We start from the raw sequence: 18518 nt of genomic DNA, 5'->3' as shown, positions 1-18518 counted from the left end.
GTATTTCTGCCATGAAAAGCTCCTCATAAAAAATATTTGCCGTTCGGAGTCGGCCTGAAACTGTAGGTCCCTCCATTTGTGGAACAACGTCAAGACGCACACCACAAATAGGAGGAGGAGCTCGGCCAAACACCCAAAAAAGGGAGAAATGAAGTTAAAACAGATTCAGACAACTCTACTGGCTACTACGAAACGGCTGCGACTTTCACTTGGTAACAAATTGTTAATCTACAAAACTCTTATAACTCCGATCTGAAAATATGGCATCGAACTATGGGGAACTGCAAGCAAATCAAACCTTAAAATAATGCAACGACTACAATCAAAAATCCTAAAGACTATCACAAACGCAGGCTGGTACATAACCAATGATGACAAACACAGGGACCTCAAATTAAATTTATTCATTCGAGAATGCAGCACAAAGCATATTCACAGACTACTAACACACACAAACGAAGTCATGCTGAAAATTCCACATTCAGAACTGCAAAAACGAAGACTGAATCGAATAATTCCGACAGCCCTAGCAGATACTTCATCACTAAAATAAATATGAACCTGTTCTACGTTTTATGTCATATAATTCTTATGTGTATTTATGCGTCCTATGTCATATAATTTTTATTTGCATTATCCCTCTTATGTTGTAAAAAGAAATGTACTTTAAATAATGATTTAATATTACGCTTAAATTTCCATAATTGTTATAAAAATTGCCAAGTGTCGAAAGTTGACTGATGTAATAAATTCTAAACAAAAAAATGAATTTTGGTTGTTCCAACGGCCTACTTAGTATGAGACTATTACATGCAGCGTCTTTTAAATTAATTAAATATTGCAACAATATCATCTGAAGAGCGTTTGCCACGAGTAGTTGCACGAGTACATCATTCAGCGTTTATATCAAAATTCGTTTTGTAGTGAATTAAATTCATGTTCTGGTGTCTGATATGGTCAAATGTTACTTTGGTCCATCACTAAAGAATTTGATTTTTTTTTGTCATCCAAAGTCTTCTTTATTTGAGAAGCCAACATTTTCTGAATTACATAAATTCATATATGGCTGACCATATTCAAACCGCTATTACGAATTTGAAATTGTGCCACTTTTCTATTAAAAATTCATAAAAAAGTAAAAATAAAACTCCAAATTCAGGGTAACGTTAAAACTCAGTTTGACAACTAGTTTTTCGAGAGTAGGAGGGTAGCTTCGAACTACATATTTTAAAATAATAACCGGTACGCCGCACATGGGAACATTCAGAAAGAAAAGCCAAAATACGTGATATTTGCTGAATTGATGCAGATTTTTGACACCAATTGGTTTTGATATGGTAATTTGTAATTTTCGTAATTTTTTGCCGGAAAATATGTTCTAAAATATGTTCTTTTAAACAATGTGTAAAAGTGATTCAAAAGTTATGTGAAAATGGTCATTCTGCAAGAAGCAGAACCGCATTTCGTGTATTGCATGGTTTTGAAGGAAAAACTATGGAGCCACAGGGCGACACTATGTAATATGGGTATTGGTCTACTGGAGTTATGGAATCGAACTTCTTCAAAACTGATGTTGTTAATAACGCTTTTATGGTGAACGCTGTAAATGAGGAACGTTATCGTTACATGAACACAATTTTTATGGCCCGAATTAGATGACATGGACTTGGACAATATGTGGTTTCAACAGAATGACGTCACTTGCCGCATGGCGCATGAAATAGTGGCCCTAATGCGCCAAAAAAAAAAACAAAAAACAAAGAGATTGACCTCGACACAGTGCAACAAAGTAAAGCCGCACAGATAGAGACACAAGACGATGAGCCTATAGCATGAAAGCTGGTTACAAATGTGGTGAACCTAGAACGTTGGGGAATAGAATTGGTACTTTATGGATGCCGTTTCCGAAGTAATATAGAAAGCAGTTACGGGAAGGGTGTCTCCCCAGAAGAGGGATCGTTTTAGTGGCCACACCACACGACGCAGTAGACGACGGGCGCTGTAAGTGCGAAGGCATTTTGCACCCGACCTCACCCACCAAAACAACAAAAAGAAAGAAAAAATGACCCTAATGCGAGTGGAGCTCCTAAAAAGTATTATCTCACCAAAAACCAAAGTCAAATGGCTTCTGAAACCATGTGATTTAACTCTATTGGACGTCTTTCCCTTGGTCTATGTGAAAGGTACGGTTCATGTCAATAAGCCTGAGATGATTTCAGTGCTAAACTATATACAGTTTATACTATGTCAACAAGTCATAGACAATTTGTATTTGCGCGCTCTGCGTTGGTGAGTATTTAACGGATATTGGGTTTCATTTATAAATGCCATAGACTAAAAACCATGACAAAATAAAAAATTAATATTTTTCACAATTTCTTTTATTTTCTTTATAAAAGAAAATATGCGGTCTTATTTAATCACCCTGTATTAACTCTTAAACTACTTTCAATTCGTAGCATGGAAAATATTTGTAACACGCATTCCCCACTCTGTATGTCATTTAGGCACTTTTCACTGACACTAAATTGCACTAACACTAATTTTTTAGTGGTCGTTTAAAATAAGGTTTTCATTATCACTAAGTCTTCAGTTTTTCAGTGTTTTAACTCTCCGCTTATTGCATTAATTATTTAGTGCACTATGCCCAACCCTGATGTCTACTTTTAATATTTGTTTTAGTTATGATAATTTATTTAAATACATATCTACAAACTCCCAACTGCCGTTAGCACTTTTTCTTAGTGAGAAAATCGAATTATTTACGCTTTCTATGGAATTATTCCTCCATTAAAAAAATAAATTATTAATGACCTCTTCAGCTGCTTGCTCATATTGCATTTCACAGAAATGTCTCGCATACACAAACACCTAGCTGATGTGTATGTATGTATTTGTATATATGTATAGGTGTATCTGCTTGTATACATAATAATTATGACCTTATTTTACTCACCCTCATGCGCGGACACGGCCAAGCGAGTACGGTTTTATTAAAGTCTCGTGACAGCTGTTCGGTCAAGTGACAGTATGCGACTAGTGGCGCATTACTTGATGTTGATGACTTTTTCATTTCGCCAGCCTCCGTGAAAGCCACTGTTGCATTATTAATCTGCGTTATTGCTACAGATTGTCGCTGCTGTTGATGTGATTGCCGTTGACTTTTCGCAGCTACCGTTGCTGCTGCTTCAGCTGGTGATGATGCTGTTTCGCCGCTCGGTGGCATTTCGTCGTCAGCAAGATTAATCCCGGCATTTAAGATTTTCACCACAGTTGTATATTTCGGATGTTCGAGAAATTTAATGAAGCCACTTAGGTCTGCGGTTGTGTGTGTGTGCATAAAAGTTGAGGAAAAGGGAAGAAGAAAAGAGTGTTACAATAAATGTATGAACTTAAGAATTGTGGAGGTAGAAGGAAATGGCTGAAAAGAAGTGGAGATTGTGAACATGAAATATTTATTTTTTAAACTATACTTATTTCGCCCACAGAAACGATTTTGTAATGAAAGCTGATACACTGCGTAGGGATTAAATGGCACATTTAGCCGATTTTATGACTGACTTAATTTCAAAAGCAGCCAGTAAAGTATACAAGTACTAAAAATATTTATGTGTTGCGCATATACTTTATATAAATATATATACATATGTATGCATGCTTGTATATTTAAGCTGGTGCGTCGTAAAAGTCTTAAGAGTATCTAAAATTATGAAAGTGCTGACAGTAAAAAAACTCCGCTTGTATATGTAGATGCAGCGCCTTGTTCGTACTTCCTTTTGCCGCTTTGTGTTTTTTCATGGCCTCTAATCCTTCACTTTAGATTTTGTATTGCGCCATTTCACATTCTAAAGAAAACTGTTTTGTTGGCTTTTGCATATATTTTTTGTGATTTTGTGTTTTAAGCTATCATTGTTATGATTTTGTTTTTTTTTCGTGTTAATATACTCTTCATTTATATACCTCTGCGTACAAATACAGTACTGCGCGCAAGATAAGCAACTATTAAATGGAATTGAAAACCTAAAAGAATAATTATTTCTTTATTAGCTTATTAATTCGCTCAGTTAATCTGTCGCTAAGCTTTTCGAGTTCTTATTTAAATAAAAGTGAACTTTCTCCGAGAAAGAGCTTGATGTATCCGCATCAGGGTTTTGTTAGTGGGCGATCGACTGCCTCTACTCTTGCATTACTTATTTACCAAGTGTTGTATTACTGCCTTTCAGGATGAGTTTCAAGTGGCTGCTAATTGCAAAAACTATTCGAAAGCGTTCGGCAGAATATCGCACAAAATTTGAATGCTCAATTAACTATCTTTTTTCGCTTAGCTTTCCTATTTGTGGCGTGCGTCTTGATGTTGTTTCACAAATGAGGGACCTACAGTATTAAGCTGACTCCAAATGGCAGCTTTCCCATGGGAGAAATACTCTCGGAGGTTTGGCATTGCCTGCCGAGGGGCGACCGCTATATGAAAAAGCTTTTGCTCCATTTTGATGTTTCATAGAGATTCGAACCTACGTTCTCCGAATTCCGAATGACAGTATATTAGGTCCCTTGCTATTTGTTTAATTTATTAACACTATAGAACATTTTTGGAGTTTTTTCGGGTGATTGGTTCAAACCATGTTTTTCTGCATAATCTGGGTTGTAGATAAACAACTAATTTCTCAGATTGGCGAACAGTGAACATCTTGGACACAAGAGATTTCATTATCTTGTCATATTTTCCCACCGAAGCATCTACCAATGTACGTTTTTATAAAAATAAATTCCAGATTCAAATTCCTTCTACCCGAAAATCTCCAGAAACACCTTTTTGTGGTAAACATCTTTTTGTGTAATCACAAAACTTAGGAAAACTGGGAAATTATTTTTGTATGTACAACCCAAACTTTGAGAAAGAAGGACTTTGCCGAAGGACTGCCGAATAGTGTAATGACACTGAATTTCAGTTTTATATTAATAATTGGAAGATATTATTAACAGATCTCCCTATCCACAAACTGTAGTTTGAGGTTCGCACTCTTTCAGTCAGAACTCTTTGGGAACCCGCAGGCATGTAAAATTCTTAGAGAACATGTGAGCGAGGGAGATATTAACATTTTTCCGATAGTGAAGCCGCGACGAAAGCTCTGAGGATTTCATGGTACAGATCCAAATAAGTCAACTCTTGTAAGTGGAACCCTTATCTGGGTTTTAGGACATAGGAACAAAGAGGGAAATTAAATTGCTGATGAGCTTGCCAAGAAAGAGACTGAATTAGTCTCAGAGACATTTTACCCGCTTGTCCGTCTCCTCTTGACTGTTGTTAAAAGGGAGTTACGAAATTTATTTCTCAGAAGAGCGCAGAACAGTCGGAGCTTCATTTCTTTCTTGGCTATTTCGAGAACCCTCTGGGTCCAGTGGAATAGACGCAGGGCACAAAAAGTTCCACGCCATTCAATTTCCAAACTTGTAGCTGCGTTTACCGGACTTTGAACGATCAGTTCACCCGCTGAAAAGATAGGTTTACCCTTTAACCTCCATTACAGAAGCTGTGGGGACCTTTCAGAGAAGGAAACTGTAGAGTACTTTTTATGTAAATGGCCAAGGTTGATGGTTAGACGATAAAGGTCACTAGGTGCTATTTTCTTTGACAACCTAAGGCTGTGCGCCAACCTAAGTCCCATCAATCCTCTTCATTACATCAAGAGCTCTGGCTGGTTGTAGATATCTGCTTGTTGAAGATCTCGCTTCAATGATACTTGGGAAGGGCCAAATTGGTACTTCAACCATTTCACCTACTTATTACTTAATTTGATTCCAGCTTAGATAAAAATAGAGATCTTGGAAGAGCGAAAACAAGATGAAGACTAGCGAAACCTCTATTAATTTTATTAGAGGCTTACTATTTAATAGGTGTATAATTATAATAATTTCATTTACAAATTTAACATGCAGCAAAAGTTAAAGGGCATATTGAGGAATTTCACTTTTATCTTATATGTACTTCAAGTTGTAAACACATAAATTGGCATACTCTTCATAGTATAAGAATAACCTCGTTGATTATTTGTTTTATATTCTTAATAGTTACATGACTCCTCTTTATTTTTGAAATTGATAAGATTATATGTACCTGCAAAGAATTTTCAACCTGTATACAAATCAATATTTTTTGTTTGTGCATCTATTCATTCCTCAAATGATTGACACGATAAAGACTTAAGCGATTTGGCCGAGTTTAGAAAAGCGCTCCAGCCGTTTCTTTCTTATGCTAACCGGTGCTAGTGCGACACATCAAATGAACCCAAGTCCTTCTCCACCTGATCTTTCTGATCTTCTCTTACCCTGCTACTACTCGTTGATACCGCATCGGATACTTTCAGAGCCAGCTCGTTTTATCCATTCTGATGATATGAGCTAGCCAGCGGATCCACTGGATCCTTATTCGACATCTATGCCACCGTAAAACTCCTATCGCCTGCGTTACTTCCCGTAGCCAAGGTGCAAATATTCAAAAATCTTTCTCAAAATATTTCTCTTATAAAATGTTAGTAATTTTCGCCGGAAAAGGACACTCCTTCAATTGCCTATTTAGTCCAAAGTAGCACTTGTTAGCAAGAGAGATACTTCATTGAATTTCAAGTCTGACATTATTATCGATGTTAATGCTGGTGTCTAAATAAACGAAGTAACTTAAAACCTCAAAATTGTAACTGTCAACAGTGACTTGGGTATCATTAAGCAAGTGCGACGAATACTTATTTGTTGACAAAAAATACTACACCTTCTCTTCGTTCACTACCATATCTATTCACTTCGCTTCGCTTCGCTTTGTTATCCAGAAAAGCCTGAACTAGCAGCGCGGTTGTTCAGAAGATATCCACTTCTGAGTGACCAAACAGCTTTGAAAATTCGTAGACTCATTGGATCGCATTTCTCTCGAAATTAGAGAGAAGGCACTGCACCGGCAAAAGTCCTCAGTGTAGATCCTTGTTAATCAATTTTCTCTGACTAGAACTCAACAAAAATATACCTGCCATAAAAGCGACACAACGCTCAAAATTGAGTAGGAGAAATTTGGCGACTGGGTCACCATCGATTGGTGGCAGCAATCATGTGACTTGTTACCCTCGTTTATTTTCCCTAGGGATATGTCACGTCTTTGGTTTAAACAAAGAAACCAACTGCTTCACGTGAGCTCGATACTAATATTCGGTATGCCATTGCCGAAATAACGCAGCACAAATTGGATTGAGTCATCAAAAATTGGGCCGACCACTTGAAGCACTGGCAGTGAATCCGAGACAGTCGTTTTAATAGCGACATGAAGGTAGTTTCAAAATAATGCCAGATATCTCACAGTTGCAAATAAAACAACTGCATTTATCATATTTTCTTATCGTTCTTACCTGCTCACCTAACACTACTGACTTCTTAGCTTGAGGGAGGAAATAAAACCTCTAATTGAAATAATAGTATGTTAATATTTAAAACAAATGACTTTTATGACTTAGCAGCAAAGGCTGCTTAAGTTTTGCGCCATACTGTATGTGTATTTTATTTTGCGTCGCTCCTGGCTAACGAGTTTTTATGCTCCAGCGGCTGCGAAATCACTGTGTGGCAATTTGTAATCTGAGGCGGTTACGGCATTTTAGTTTTCTGAATTATTATGATTGTCAGTCTGCTCGTCGCAGTACAGAGAGTTATGAAAAAAAGAAAAATTACTTGAATTTAACAAAATTACTGTGTGAGAATACTGCCAAAAAACTAGGTGCAAGTAAAATAATCAGAGCTATCACGAAAGTGGCTTCGCTGAACTCAAAAGCTGTGAATTGAAACGTGAATTTGGAATTCGTAAAGAGACATCATTGGTACGACTATACGTCAAATAACAGATCTTCATAAAAATTTTCTACGATGCTATGTGAAAATGGAGACTGCTAGTGTTTCAAAAGAGCTGACAGAAAAAGACTTCTAGCACTATTTGAAATAATAAAAATTAGCATAGGATAGATAAAAGAGTGGAAGTATTTATTACCATTGCCTTTTTTTTTTGTTGTGTCTTTTCTCCATTTAACAATTGCCCGAATTTTTTTTATATATAATTTATATGGGGCAAAATATCCAGTGCTGTCAGCAAAAAAAATAGGAAAATTAACGCGATTTTTTGGCCATTTGAAACTTGTTCCTTATTGCATCAAAATTCAATGAGCTATAAAACTGCACACTCGAGATTTTTCTAAAAATTCTGAATAAAGTGTTCACAATTTTGGTAAAATTTTTTTGATTTTTTTTTTAATTCTTATAAATTTTGAAATTTGTATTTTTGTGTTTTTTTTTTGTAGGAGAATGAAAAATATTACACAACTATTAAATTAAATAAAGAACAAATAAATGGAAAACAAATAAATTGTCAAAACTTGTCAATAAGCCCCCGTACTTTAATGGTTTTACGAAGGGTATGTATGAAAAAATGCTTTGTAGGGTAAGTCCCGATTTTTAATGCTACATCCCGGAAGTAAATACATTTTTGTCTAGGCCACCTTTTTCTAAGAGTCTAAAATTAAATACAAATTAAGTCATTTCCCCAAGCCAACTTTCGTTTATCTGCATCATCTCGTTTTGAGTCGCTTGAATTTCTCAACATTTTGCTCCTTTTATTTGCCTAGCTAAATAATAACATATTTGAGTCCGGTGATAATGCTTTATCGAATCCCTTAATACTAATGTATTCATATTCGCAGCGGCAGCTCATTTTCAAAGCATTTCTGCGATGCGCTCAATTGAAATGCGTTTGAAAGGTCCGTGCAAAAGGGTCCGTGTTTTTTAACACAGTCTCCTCTTAGGCTTATACACTTCGTCAAACTCCGTCTTTCGAATAATAAGATTTGTCAAAGTCTGGAAAATAGCAATTCGTTTCGGCTCTTCGTTTGAATGAAATATTCTCCCTGCCAGCAATTTCTTCAAATAGGAGAACAAATAGTAATCCGAGGGATCCGAACAAGCCTAGTCTGGAGAATAGAGTGGCTGTGAAATGAGTTAGAACCCTATTTCAATTAATTTTGTGACCACAACTGCTAAGGCGCAAGCTGGTGCGTGCTCATGATGGAAAAAGAAGCTCACTCGACTTTCTCGAATCAAACGAATGTCAAATACAAAACATAGACTGATCTTGCAGAAACTTGGCGTGTGCTCTTCCAAGAGAACCCATTAATTTAGCATGGCCTCGATACTCGCCAGCAGTGGCATCGCTCTGACTTTGCACAGACTTTTCAAACGACTATCATATAAAAGATGTATTGAACTTTTTCAGCTAATGCTATCGAGTTTTGATTGCAGCTGAATTTTGTTAAAAAATAAACAAAGGCTAACTTGTAGTTTATGAAAGTTTAAGGAGACAGCAACAGAACAAAATGCAACTCGAAAGTCGTTGTCGAAGTGGTTAATTTAATTAAAATAATTATGTGTCTCAAGGGATTTTAACTTAAGCAATATAAATTGGTCATATTTAGATAATAACGTATATCTAACGCCCTCAAACGTCAATAGTCCTACAGAATCTTACTTTATTGATAATTTACTGGGCATGGGTCTAACTCATATTAATGGGTTAACTAATAGCATGTGTCGTGTACTAGATTTGATTTTTATAAGCGACAACATTAATTCTGTCGTATCGCAGCCTTTTTCTTCTATATCGCCGATCAACGTTCACCATATTCCTTTAAAGATAGACTTGGAGTTTTTAGAATTTTTTGAATTCAGTCCTGATAGTGCTCATCCTTCCTTTACTTTTGCTGGGTGTGATTTCCAAACTCTTGATAATGCCTTACGTGAAATTGATTGGGAAGTATCTCTAGGCAATATTGAAGTTGCTGAATGCTTTAAGATATTTAAAACTTTAGTCCTAGATATACTACTGTCGGCAAAAGTGTAAGGTGAATTTGGTTGTAAAATGAAAAATATTTATTTATTCTTGTAAATCAATTTCTTCCCCTTCAAAATAATCCCCTCTCGATGAAATACACTTATGCCAACGATTTTTCCAATCCCCGAAACATGCCAAATAGTCAATTTCCGGTATAGCCATCAGCACCTTCTTCGATTCAGCTTTTATCTCCTCAATCGACTCGAAACGCGTTCCCCGGATTGGTCTCTTGAGTTTTGGGAATAGCCAGAAGTCACACGGAGCCAAATCAGGCGAATACGGTGGTTGCGGAACGATATGCGTGGCATTTTTGACGAAATGGTCACGAAGAACGAGTGCAGTGTGAGACGGTGCATTATCGTGATGCAAAAACCAAGAGTTGTTGGCCCATAATTCTGGTCTTTTTAGACGAATTGCTTCACGTAAACGACGCATAACGCTCAAATAATATTCCTTATTAACAGTTTGGCCAGGCGGAAGGAATTCATCGTGCACCACACCACGAAAATCGAAAAAAACTGTCATCATGATCTTTATTTTTGAACGACTTTGACGTGCTCTTTTCGGTCTGGCCTCGCCTTTAGGACGATATTCGCTTGATTGGTCGGTTGTTTCAGGGTCGTAAGCCTAAATCCAAGTCTCATCTCCCGTAATGATGCATTTGAGCTTGTCCTGATAGTCTGAAAGCATTGTTTCACACACATCAACGCGACGACTTTTTTCCAAGAAATTGTGAGTTTTCGGTACCAAAGGAGATTTGACTTTTCGTAGGCCCAAATGGTCTTTCAAAATGGTTTTCACAGATCCTTCTGATATTCCGATCATATCAGTAAGGTCTTTAACGGTCAACCGACGATTTTTGAGCACTAACTCCTTCACTTTATTGACGTGTTGGTCATCTATTGACGTCGATGGTCGTCCGGAGCGCTCCAAGTCATCAACACGTTCTCGACCCTCTTTGAAGTCTTTGTACCACTTATAAACATTTTTCTGCGACATGGTCGAATCACCAAATGCCTTCTGCAACATGCTAAATGTTTCCGCAGTCGAAGTTTCATTCCGCAAACAAAATTTGATGTCACTTCTCTGTTCAATCAAATCAGACATTGTAAAAATCGAAAAATGCACTCTTGATCGTTTGGTAAACACAAGCGTAAATAAATTACTGATAATGACATTCACACGAAAGTTGGCCCAGATGTTATTAACAGTGCTGCCAACTCATAAAAAAAATAACTAGAGCGAAATTTTAATCCCGCGAAGTTTGACAAATAAATTCACCTTACTTTTTGCCCACAGTAGTATGTTCTCAACATTTTCCAATTTTTAAGCGTGTATATTATAAGTTTCCGTGGTGCACGAAAGAACTTAAACATCATGAAAATTTGAGAAATAAGTTTTTTAAAAAGTTCAAGTTAACTAATGAAACCCGCTATTATGAGTCTTTTGTCCTCCACAGGAATAAATTTCGTACTATAAATAAGTCTTTGTATAAGGAATACATTCACAAATTTGAGCTTAATATAAAAAGTAATCCGAAGAATTTTTGGCGATATATTAAATCGATTAAAAAAGCCTCTTCTGTTCCTAATTCTGTTCTTTATAGGGACGTTACTGCCGACTCTGTCAGTGAGGCAGCGAATTTATTCGCCGATTTCTTTTCATCAATCTTTGTGTCTGATGAAGATATTCAGGAAGTACATTTGGCAGCCATTCGCCATAATTTCTTGGGGAAAGTGTCTTCTTCAGTAGACTACGGTACACTTGTTGTATCAGATGATGGTGTCATTGATTGATTGTTAAAGATTAAAAACTCTACTCATTCGGATGTAGATGGCCTTTCGGTAACTTTGCTTAAAAATTGTTGCTCTTTGGTACAACCTCTTAAGCTAATTTTTAACAAATCTTTGGCCCAAGGATTATTTATTGATGATTGGAAGCTGACTTCAGTCGCTCCTATTTTCAAAAGCGGTAATAAAAGCAATATTGCACATTATAGATTAACACTAAACCTACCATGGACGGGTCAAATGACCCATTTTAAACTTTTTGTCAGAAGTTCTTAGAAATAACATTATTAAATCGTCGTTTGCCTTCACGACTTTTATTAAAAAATACATCGAATGTATTTTTCAAGATTTACTCTTCTCTTGCTAATTGTTTTACCGAGAAATATATGTGATCTTAATAATATAATATATATAATACTTTAAAGACGGGTCATTTGACCCACTTTGGTAGGAATAGGAATACATAAAATACCGGTAGGTTTAGTGTTAATTTCCAAATTATCTGCTGTATCTAAACTTTTTGAGTGCTCCAAGATCTATTTAATAAAGAGATGCTGTACTGTAGTTATCGATGGAGTTTCTTCGAAACAGTATACTGCCACCTCTAGTGTACCTCAGGGTAGTATTTTAGGACCTTTGTTATTTTTTTTGTTTATTAATGATATTTGTTCGTGCTTTTCCATCGCTAATTTTCTTCTCTATGCTGATGACCTAAAAGTGTACGCTGAAATAAGAAATTCTAGTGATTCAGCCGCTCTACAGTCCGAGTTGAATAATTTATTTTCCTGGTGCCTTATGAACCGTCTAATTCTTAATATGGAAAAATGTCATAAAATCTCATTTTCTAAGCTTCTAAGCTACCTCTATACCTCTTATCATATCAATTATACATATCTTGCTTCGTCTGATGTGATAAAAGATTTAGGGGTCTTCTTTGATTCTAAACTTAATTTTATCGCGCACCTAAATTATGCCATTTCCAATTCACTTGCTATGCTCGCTTTTGTTAGACGTCACTCATCGCACTTCACTGATCCATATACTCTTAAGATTTTATACTCTGCGTTTGTGCGGTCCAAATTAGATTATGCCTCTTTTATTTGGAGACCTTATCATGTGGTCCATATAAATCGAATGGAGAGGGTTCAAAAATTTTTTGTGCGTTTCGCGCTGCATTCACTCAATTTCTCAGACTCCAAACCATCATACAACTCACGCTGTCGTTTGATTAGTCTCTGTCCATTAAGTGAGAGAGGTATGTTTCAGGCAGTTTCTTTTATCTTCGATCTCGTTAATGGACTAATTGACTGCCCGTTTCTTCTAGAAAGAATACATTTTAAAGTTCCTTGCAGGGATTTTCGCCGTTGCAAAATTTTTCATGTTGGCTTTAGGAGGACATTATATAGTGCCAATGCGCCTCTTGTTAGAACGCTGTCTGACATTAACTATCTCGCCTCCCTTTTGGATCTAGACTTTTCCAGGGCGAAACATGTATTTAATACCCAATTAAAGAATTTCTTCCTTTGTAAGAAATCTAAATAATTACCTAGTATATATTTGTTAATTTAGTTTCCTAAGCTTTAATTTTGTTAATTACTTCTATATAAATACTCTTAGTTCTATGTAGTCTGTAAAAAACTTTGTATTTCTTGACTTACTAAAATGAATAAATAAATAAATAATAGAAAACTTTTTTTTCAAATAGCGATCGCCTCTCGGTAGGCAATGGCAAACTACCAAGTGTATTTCTGCGATGAAAAAGCCTTTCTTAAAAAATATCTGCCATCCAGTTGTTGGCTTAAAAATTGGCTATTTCCCTCCATTTGTGGAACAACATCAAGACGCACATCACAAATGGGAGGAGGAGCTCGGCCAAACACCTAACAGAAGTGAACGCGCCAATTATTTTTTTGTTTTCAAGTTCTTAAATATATCTACTTCGTTAAATTTCTGTTAACCTCTGCCCAAGTCAGTTATATATTCAATTAACTGCTCTCACAATTTATTGTCATGAATGCAAATTTCAGCCAAACTTTATTTTCTCACTCCATTTGAAATGCTTTAAATCATCACTCACATGCACTGGTGGGTGGAAATTTTCATTTAACTAACTGAAAACTTTGAAAATATTGCCATCAAATGAAAAGTAGATAAGAAAGAAGAAAACAAAAAAAAGACTAACAAAAACTTGACCATAAAAAAAATTGTGATAAACCTGTCAATAATTTGAAAAAAAAATCAAGGAAAATAATATCAAAGCAAGCAGCGATTGCCAAATGTATGGCACATATTATATTCAAAATAATTTTTGCTTCCTCTAGCACACGTTTTGCTTATATAAGTACATATTATCCCATATAATAGGGGTACTCACACCAATTTCTTTACTTTGGTGGTTAGTTAGTTCGCAGTTAGGCAAATGTGTTTTGTTAGGAACGGGCTTTTTGATTTATTTCGGGTAGTTTGGGGATGCACACCAGCTGACTCACTTGCAAATTAGTTTCATTGCTTCCACTGGAAGGAAACATTAAAAATTTTGACTTCTCTAATATTTGACCCTCTTCTTGATATTTCAAACTTGAACTTCGAGTTTGACCATTAAATGCCAGTTATCAACAGTTGGTTGTTATTTTATCATTTGACTGACTACAGCAGACCGAGCGAACATTACCCAGAACACCGATATGTGAAAATGAAATATATTTGCTCTCTACAGCATAAAAAAATAAAAGCGACAGCACCGGATGAAGTAACAGCTAAAATCTTAAAACTAACTGATGATGACAATATTCAACTTCTAGTGTAACTCTTCAATCTTGTTTATAACACAGACCCGCAGAACAGGCTTAAGTGAAATTATTATTATTCTTCTAGAAAAGAATCACGAAACCTCCAACAGGCAGATATCCAAGATTGATAGGATTTAGGTTGGCGTACTGCCCCAGGCTGTCGAAGATAGGAGCGCCCAGTGACCTTAATCGTCTATTTGACAAACACGGAAAATTGCAGAGGAAGTGCGCAACAGTTTCCTACTCTGAAAGGTCCCCACAGCTTCTGCAATGGGGGTTAAATCGTAACGCTAGCTTTTCCGCATGTGTGCCGATAGTCCAGTGACCGGTAAACACAGCTTCGAGTTTGGAAATTGAATGTCGAGGAGTCCAAAGGACGTTCTGAGTCCGCCGTATATTTTACTGGAGCCAAAGTGTTTTTGAAGTGAAAACTTCTTTAGAATCGTTGGGAGTGATTTGAGAAAAAGTGAAACGAAAAAAGCGACACTCTTGGCTACGAATATTACATATAAACGTAGCGACGAACTAAATAACTTTTAGGCCAGCGCCGACAGCATGGCGCGATAGCCGAGCGGCTAGCAATGTGAGCTTCCGATCCAAAATTCTTGGTTCGAGTCACAAGAAAAAAATTTTTTTTATACAGTTATTTTATTTTATTTTATGATATGTTTATGAGGAGCTTTTTTTCATGGCAGAAATACACTCGGTGTTTTGCCATTGCCTGCTGAGGGGTGAGCGCTATTAGAAAAAAAAAAAAAAAATTTGGGCGGCCGCCGTAGCCGAATGGGTTGGTGCGTGATCACCATTCGGAATTCACTGAGAGGTCGTTGGTTCGAATATCGGTGAAAGCAAAATTAATAAAAACATTTTTCTAATAGCGGTCGTCCCTCGGCAGGCAATGGCAAACCTCCGAGTGTATTTCTGCCATGAAAAAGCTCCTCATAAAAATATCTGCCGTTCGGAGTCGGCTTGAAACTGTAGGTCCCTCCATTTGTGGAACAACAGTGCAGTCGTTATCCTAGATGTAAAAAATGCCTTAAACACGGTGAAATTTCCCAACATAAATACTGTCCTAAGAGGTATGTGAGAGTAATGATTGCAATAAGACTAAGCTTCAAACAGCACGTTGCAGCAGTCAATTGTCAATAGAGCACTGACTAGAATTTTTTCGAAAAATAGTTGACTAGATAATCAACTACGCAACGCCGATATGGTTCGATTTATAACCGAGTAGCAAAGAAGATAGAAAGCGTCTACCAAAAGCCTTTGGTTCATGTACAAACTTATTCCGAACCTGGGAAAGTGGGTGCATAGAAGACATAGATATACTGATTATTACCTAATCAGTCACAGGTCAAGGCTGATTTCTGGAATATCTGCATCACTTTCAGCTTACAGACAGCCCCTACTCCCCAGCTGCTCCAATACAATACAGAGAGCAAAGCATGCGGTCTTTGACTGCATTCGCTTCAGCGGAGATCGGGCATTGCTAGCGAAGGTCTTAAAACACCCGACGACAGAGATCGGAATTATACAGGAGATGTATTCTTCCAGCATCAAATTTGACGCTGAAAGAGCGTTTGCGGTCTCAATTGAAATTGATTGGAAAGAAAAGTTCTACGGCGATAACAGCCACAGCATACCACCGGAGATGAACTGCTTTAGGAAAACAAATAATCAGACAGACGCTTTAGATACTCGTACGAACTTACTAGAGTATTAGACAGATGACAAGACGATAGCTTGTACTCCAAAACAAAAAAAGAGAAAGAAATATATATGATATATAGGGTTATCTAATAAGAGGTGTTATTTTGATATTCAAAGAAAATTTATTTTTTAATATAAATGATCGGATGTTTATTTCATTATAAAGAGGAAGGTATGTCATTAATAGTGGAAAATAACATCAGGCAAACGACCATCACGACCACGCTTACAGGACAATATCCTCTTCATGAAATTTTCCATAACGAATTGCAAAGTGGCTGCCCTATGTCCTCGATAGCCTCACGAATACCATCTTTGAGGTATTGAATCGACCCTATGCTGTTGGTGTAGACCTTCTCTTTCACGTGGCCCCAAAAGAAGTCACAAGATCTCGGTGGCCAATTGTCATCACCTCTTCGAGAGATAACACGGTCCGGAAACTTTTCCAGTAAAAGATCAATGGCTTCGTTCTTTGTGTGGCACGTAGCGCCGTCTTGTTGAAAATAAACGCTGTCCGCTGGGAAGAGGAGCTTGGACGAAGCTTCACAAACATAGCCCACATGCCACTGGTGGTGCGACGCCTTTGATGATGTTTCTGACATTTTAATTGAAGCTTACTTCTAAAAACAAGAAAAAAAAAAATAAAGGAAAGCAAAAAAATGTCTACGTCTATGTTTATGTCTATGTTTATGTCTATGTTTATGTTTATGATTATGTCTATGCCTATGTTTATGTATCTGTCTATTGTTATGTGTGTGTCTGTTGCTATGTCTATGTCTCGGTCTTTGTTTCAGTCCATGCCTATGTTTAAGTTTAGATCTATGACTATGTCTATGCTTATGTCCATGCTTATGCCCATGTCTGTGTCCATGTCTATGTCTATTTCTATAAGTATGTATCCAAGTCTATGTAACTTTAACGTTATACATCTTTATGCTCATGTATTCCTGCAAAAATGTCGATTACAATAATTTATATGCAGTTATGCAATGTAAGCTCTTATGTAAATGTGTATGCGTGCAAGAAATGCAATAATGCGTTTTCATATCCCCTTAACTTTCCGTCTCTATCTGCGTTTGATGAATGCAAAAGTGCTGTTAGCAAGCAAACGTTTGCCTTTCAGGCACGAGATGTGTAATAAAAAGAAAATTCAAAACGAAAGCTTTTCAAACTTCTGCATCTTAACTTTATTTCTGAGTTTACTTGAACTGCTTGTTTTATAGTCCTTTAGATTTTACTCGTTCGCCACTTTTCTGAAGCAATTTAAGCACTCATTGTTTGTGAAATTTTGTACAGTGTTGAGTTTTTGCAAAGGAAAGAGCTATGCCGACTGCATAGTTAAAATGCATGGAAAAATATGTTTGTGCGTATTACTGCCTATATCGGCTGCGTTTTTTTTTACTTTGCCAATGATAGTGAAAAAGTCTTTGAGCTTTTAAGAGTGCAAACAGTGAAAGAAAAATCAGCGTAATGAATTATAATATTAATAAATGCTATGTGCACGTAAAATTAAAAAAAAAAAAACTATTTGTAATCTAAACTATTTATCTCTCCTATCACCCGGTCTGCAGAAATCGAAAACAGAAAGTAATATACGTTTCATGAGATGCAATAATATTATAAGCAGACAAAACAACCAATAATGAAAGAAATATAAGAGCTGATAGAGGATTAAAATAAAGGGTGGTTAAGTTTTAAGGGCCGGTGTTGATTTTAAATAAAGTACAATTTTTTTAAGAAAATTATTGTCATTTCTCTTTATTATGATAATACCGGTATGGCTCAATTACGTACATAACAAAACATTGGCCAAATGGTCGCTGCGGCCTCGGCGGCACACCTCCATCCGATGGTCCAAATTTTCGATGACGCTGAGACATAATTGAGGTTCTATGCCGTTAATGTGCCGAATTATCTCCTCCTTTAGCTCTTGAGTTATTGCTGGCCTATCAACGTACACCTTTTCTTTCAAATAACCCCAAAGAAAGAAGTCCATAGGTGTCAAATCACATGATCTTGGCGGCCAATTGACATCGCCGCGACGTGAGATTATTCGCCCATCAAATTTTTCGCGCAAAAGAGCCATTGTTTCGTTAGTTGTGTGACAAGTGGCACCGTTCTGTTGAAACCACATATCGTCCACATCCATATCTTCCAATTTGGGCCATAAAGAGTTCGTTATCATCTCACGATAGCGAACACTATTCACCTGACCGGCCTCATTTTGGAAAAAATACGGTCGAATGATGCCGCCGGCCCATAAACCGCACCAAGCAGTCACTCTTGGTGGGTGCATTGGTTTTTCGGCAATCACTCTTG

At 36.7% G+C, this 18518-nt stretch overlaps 1 protein-coding gene across 1 annotated transcript in view; it reads right to left on the bottom strand.

Annotated features, from left to right (window-relative positions):
* Positions 1-2935: 2935 nt before the first annotated feature.
* The window catches only part of LOC129251333 (uncharacterized), a 31914-nt gene continuing 16331 nt past the window's right edge, over positions 2936-18518 (bottom strand). The window contains exon 3 of the mRNA XM_054890741.1: positions 2936-3318. Coding sequence (XP_054746716.1) covers positions 2936-3318 — 383 coding nt within the window. The remainder of the gene's footprint in view (positions 3319-18518) is intronic.

The sequence above is a fragment of the Anastrepha obliqua genome, chromosome 1 (assembly GCF_027943255.1).
Source record: "Anastrepha obliqua isolate idAnaObli1 chromosome 1, idAnaObli1_1.0, whole genome shotgun sequence".
Classification (NCBI taxonomy): domain Eukaryota; kingdom Metazoa; phylum Arthropoda; class Insecta; order Diptera; family Tephritidae; genus Anastrepha; species Anastrepha obliqua.
Note: the sequence above shows the minus strand (reverse complement) of the source record. Positions and strands in the feature narration are given on the sequence as shown.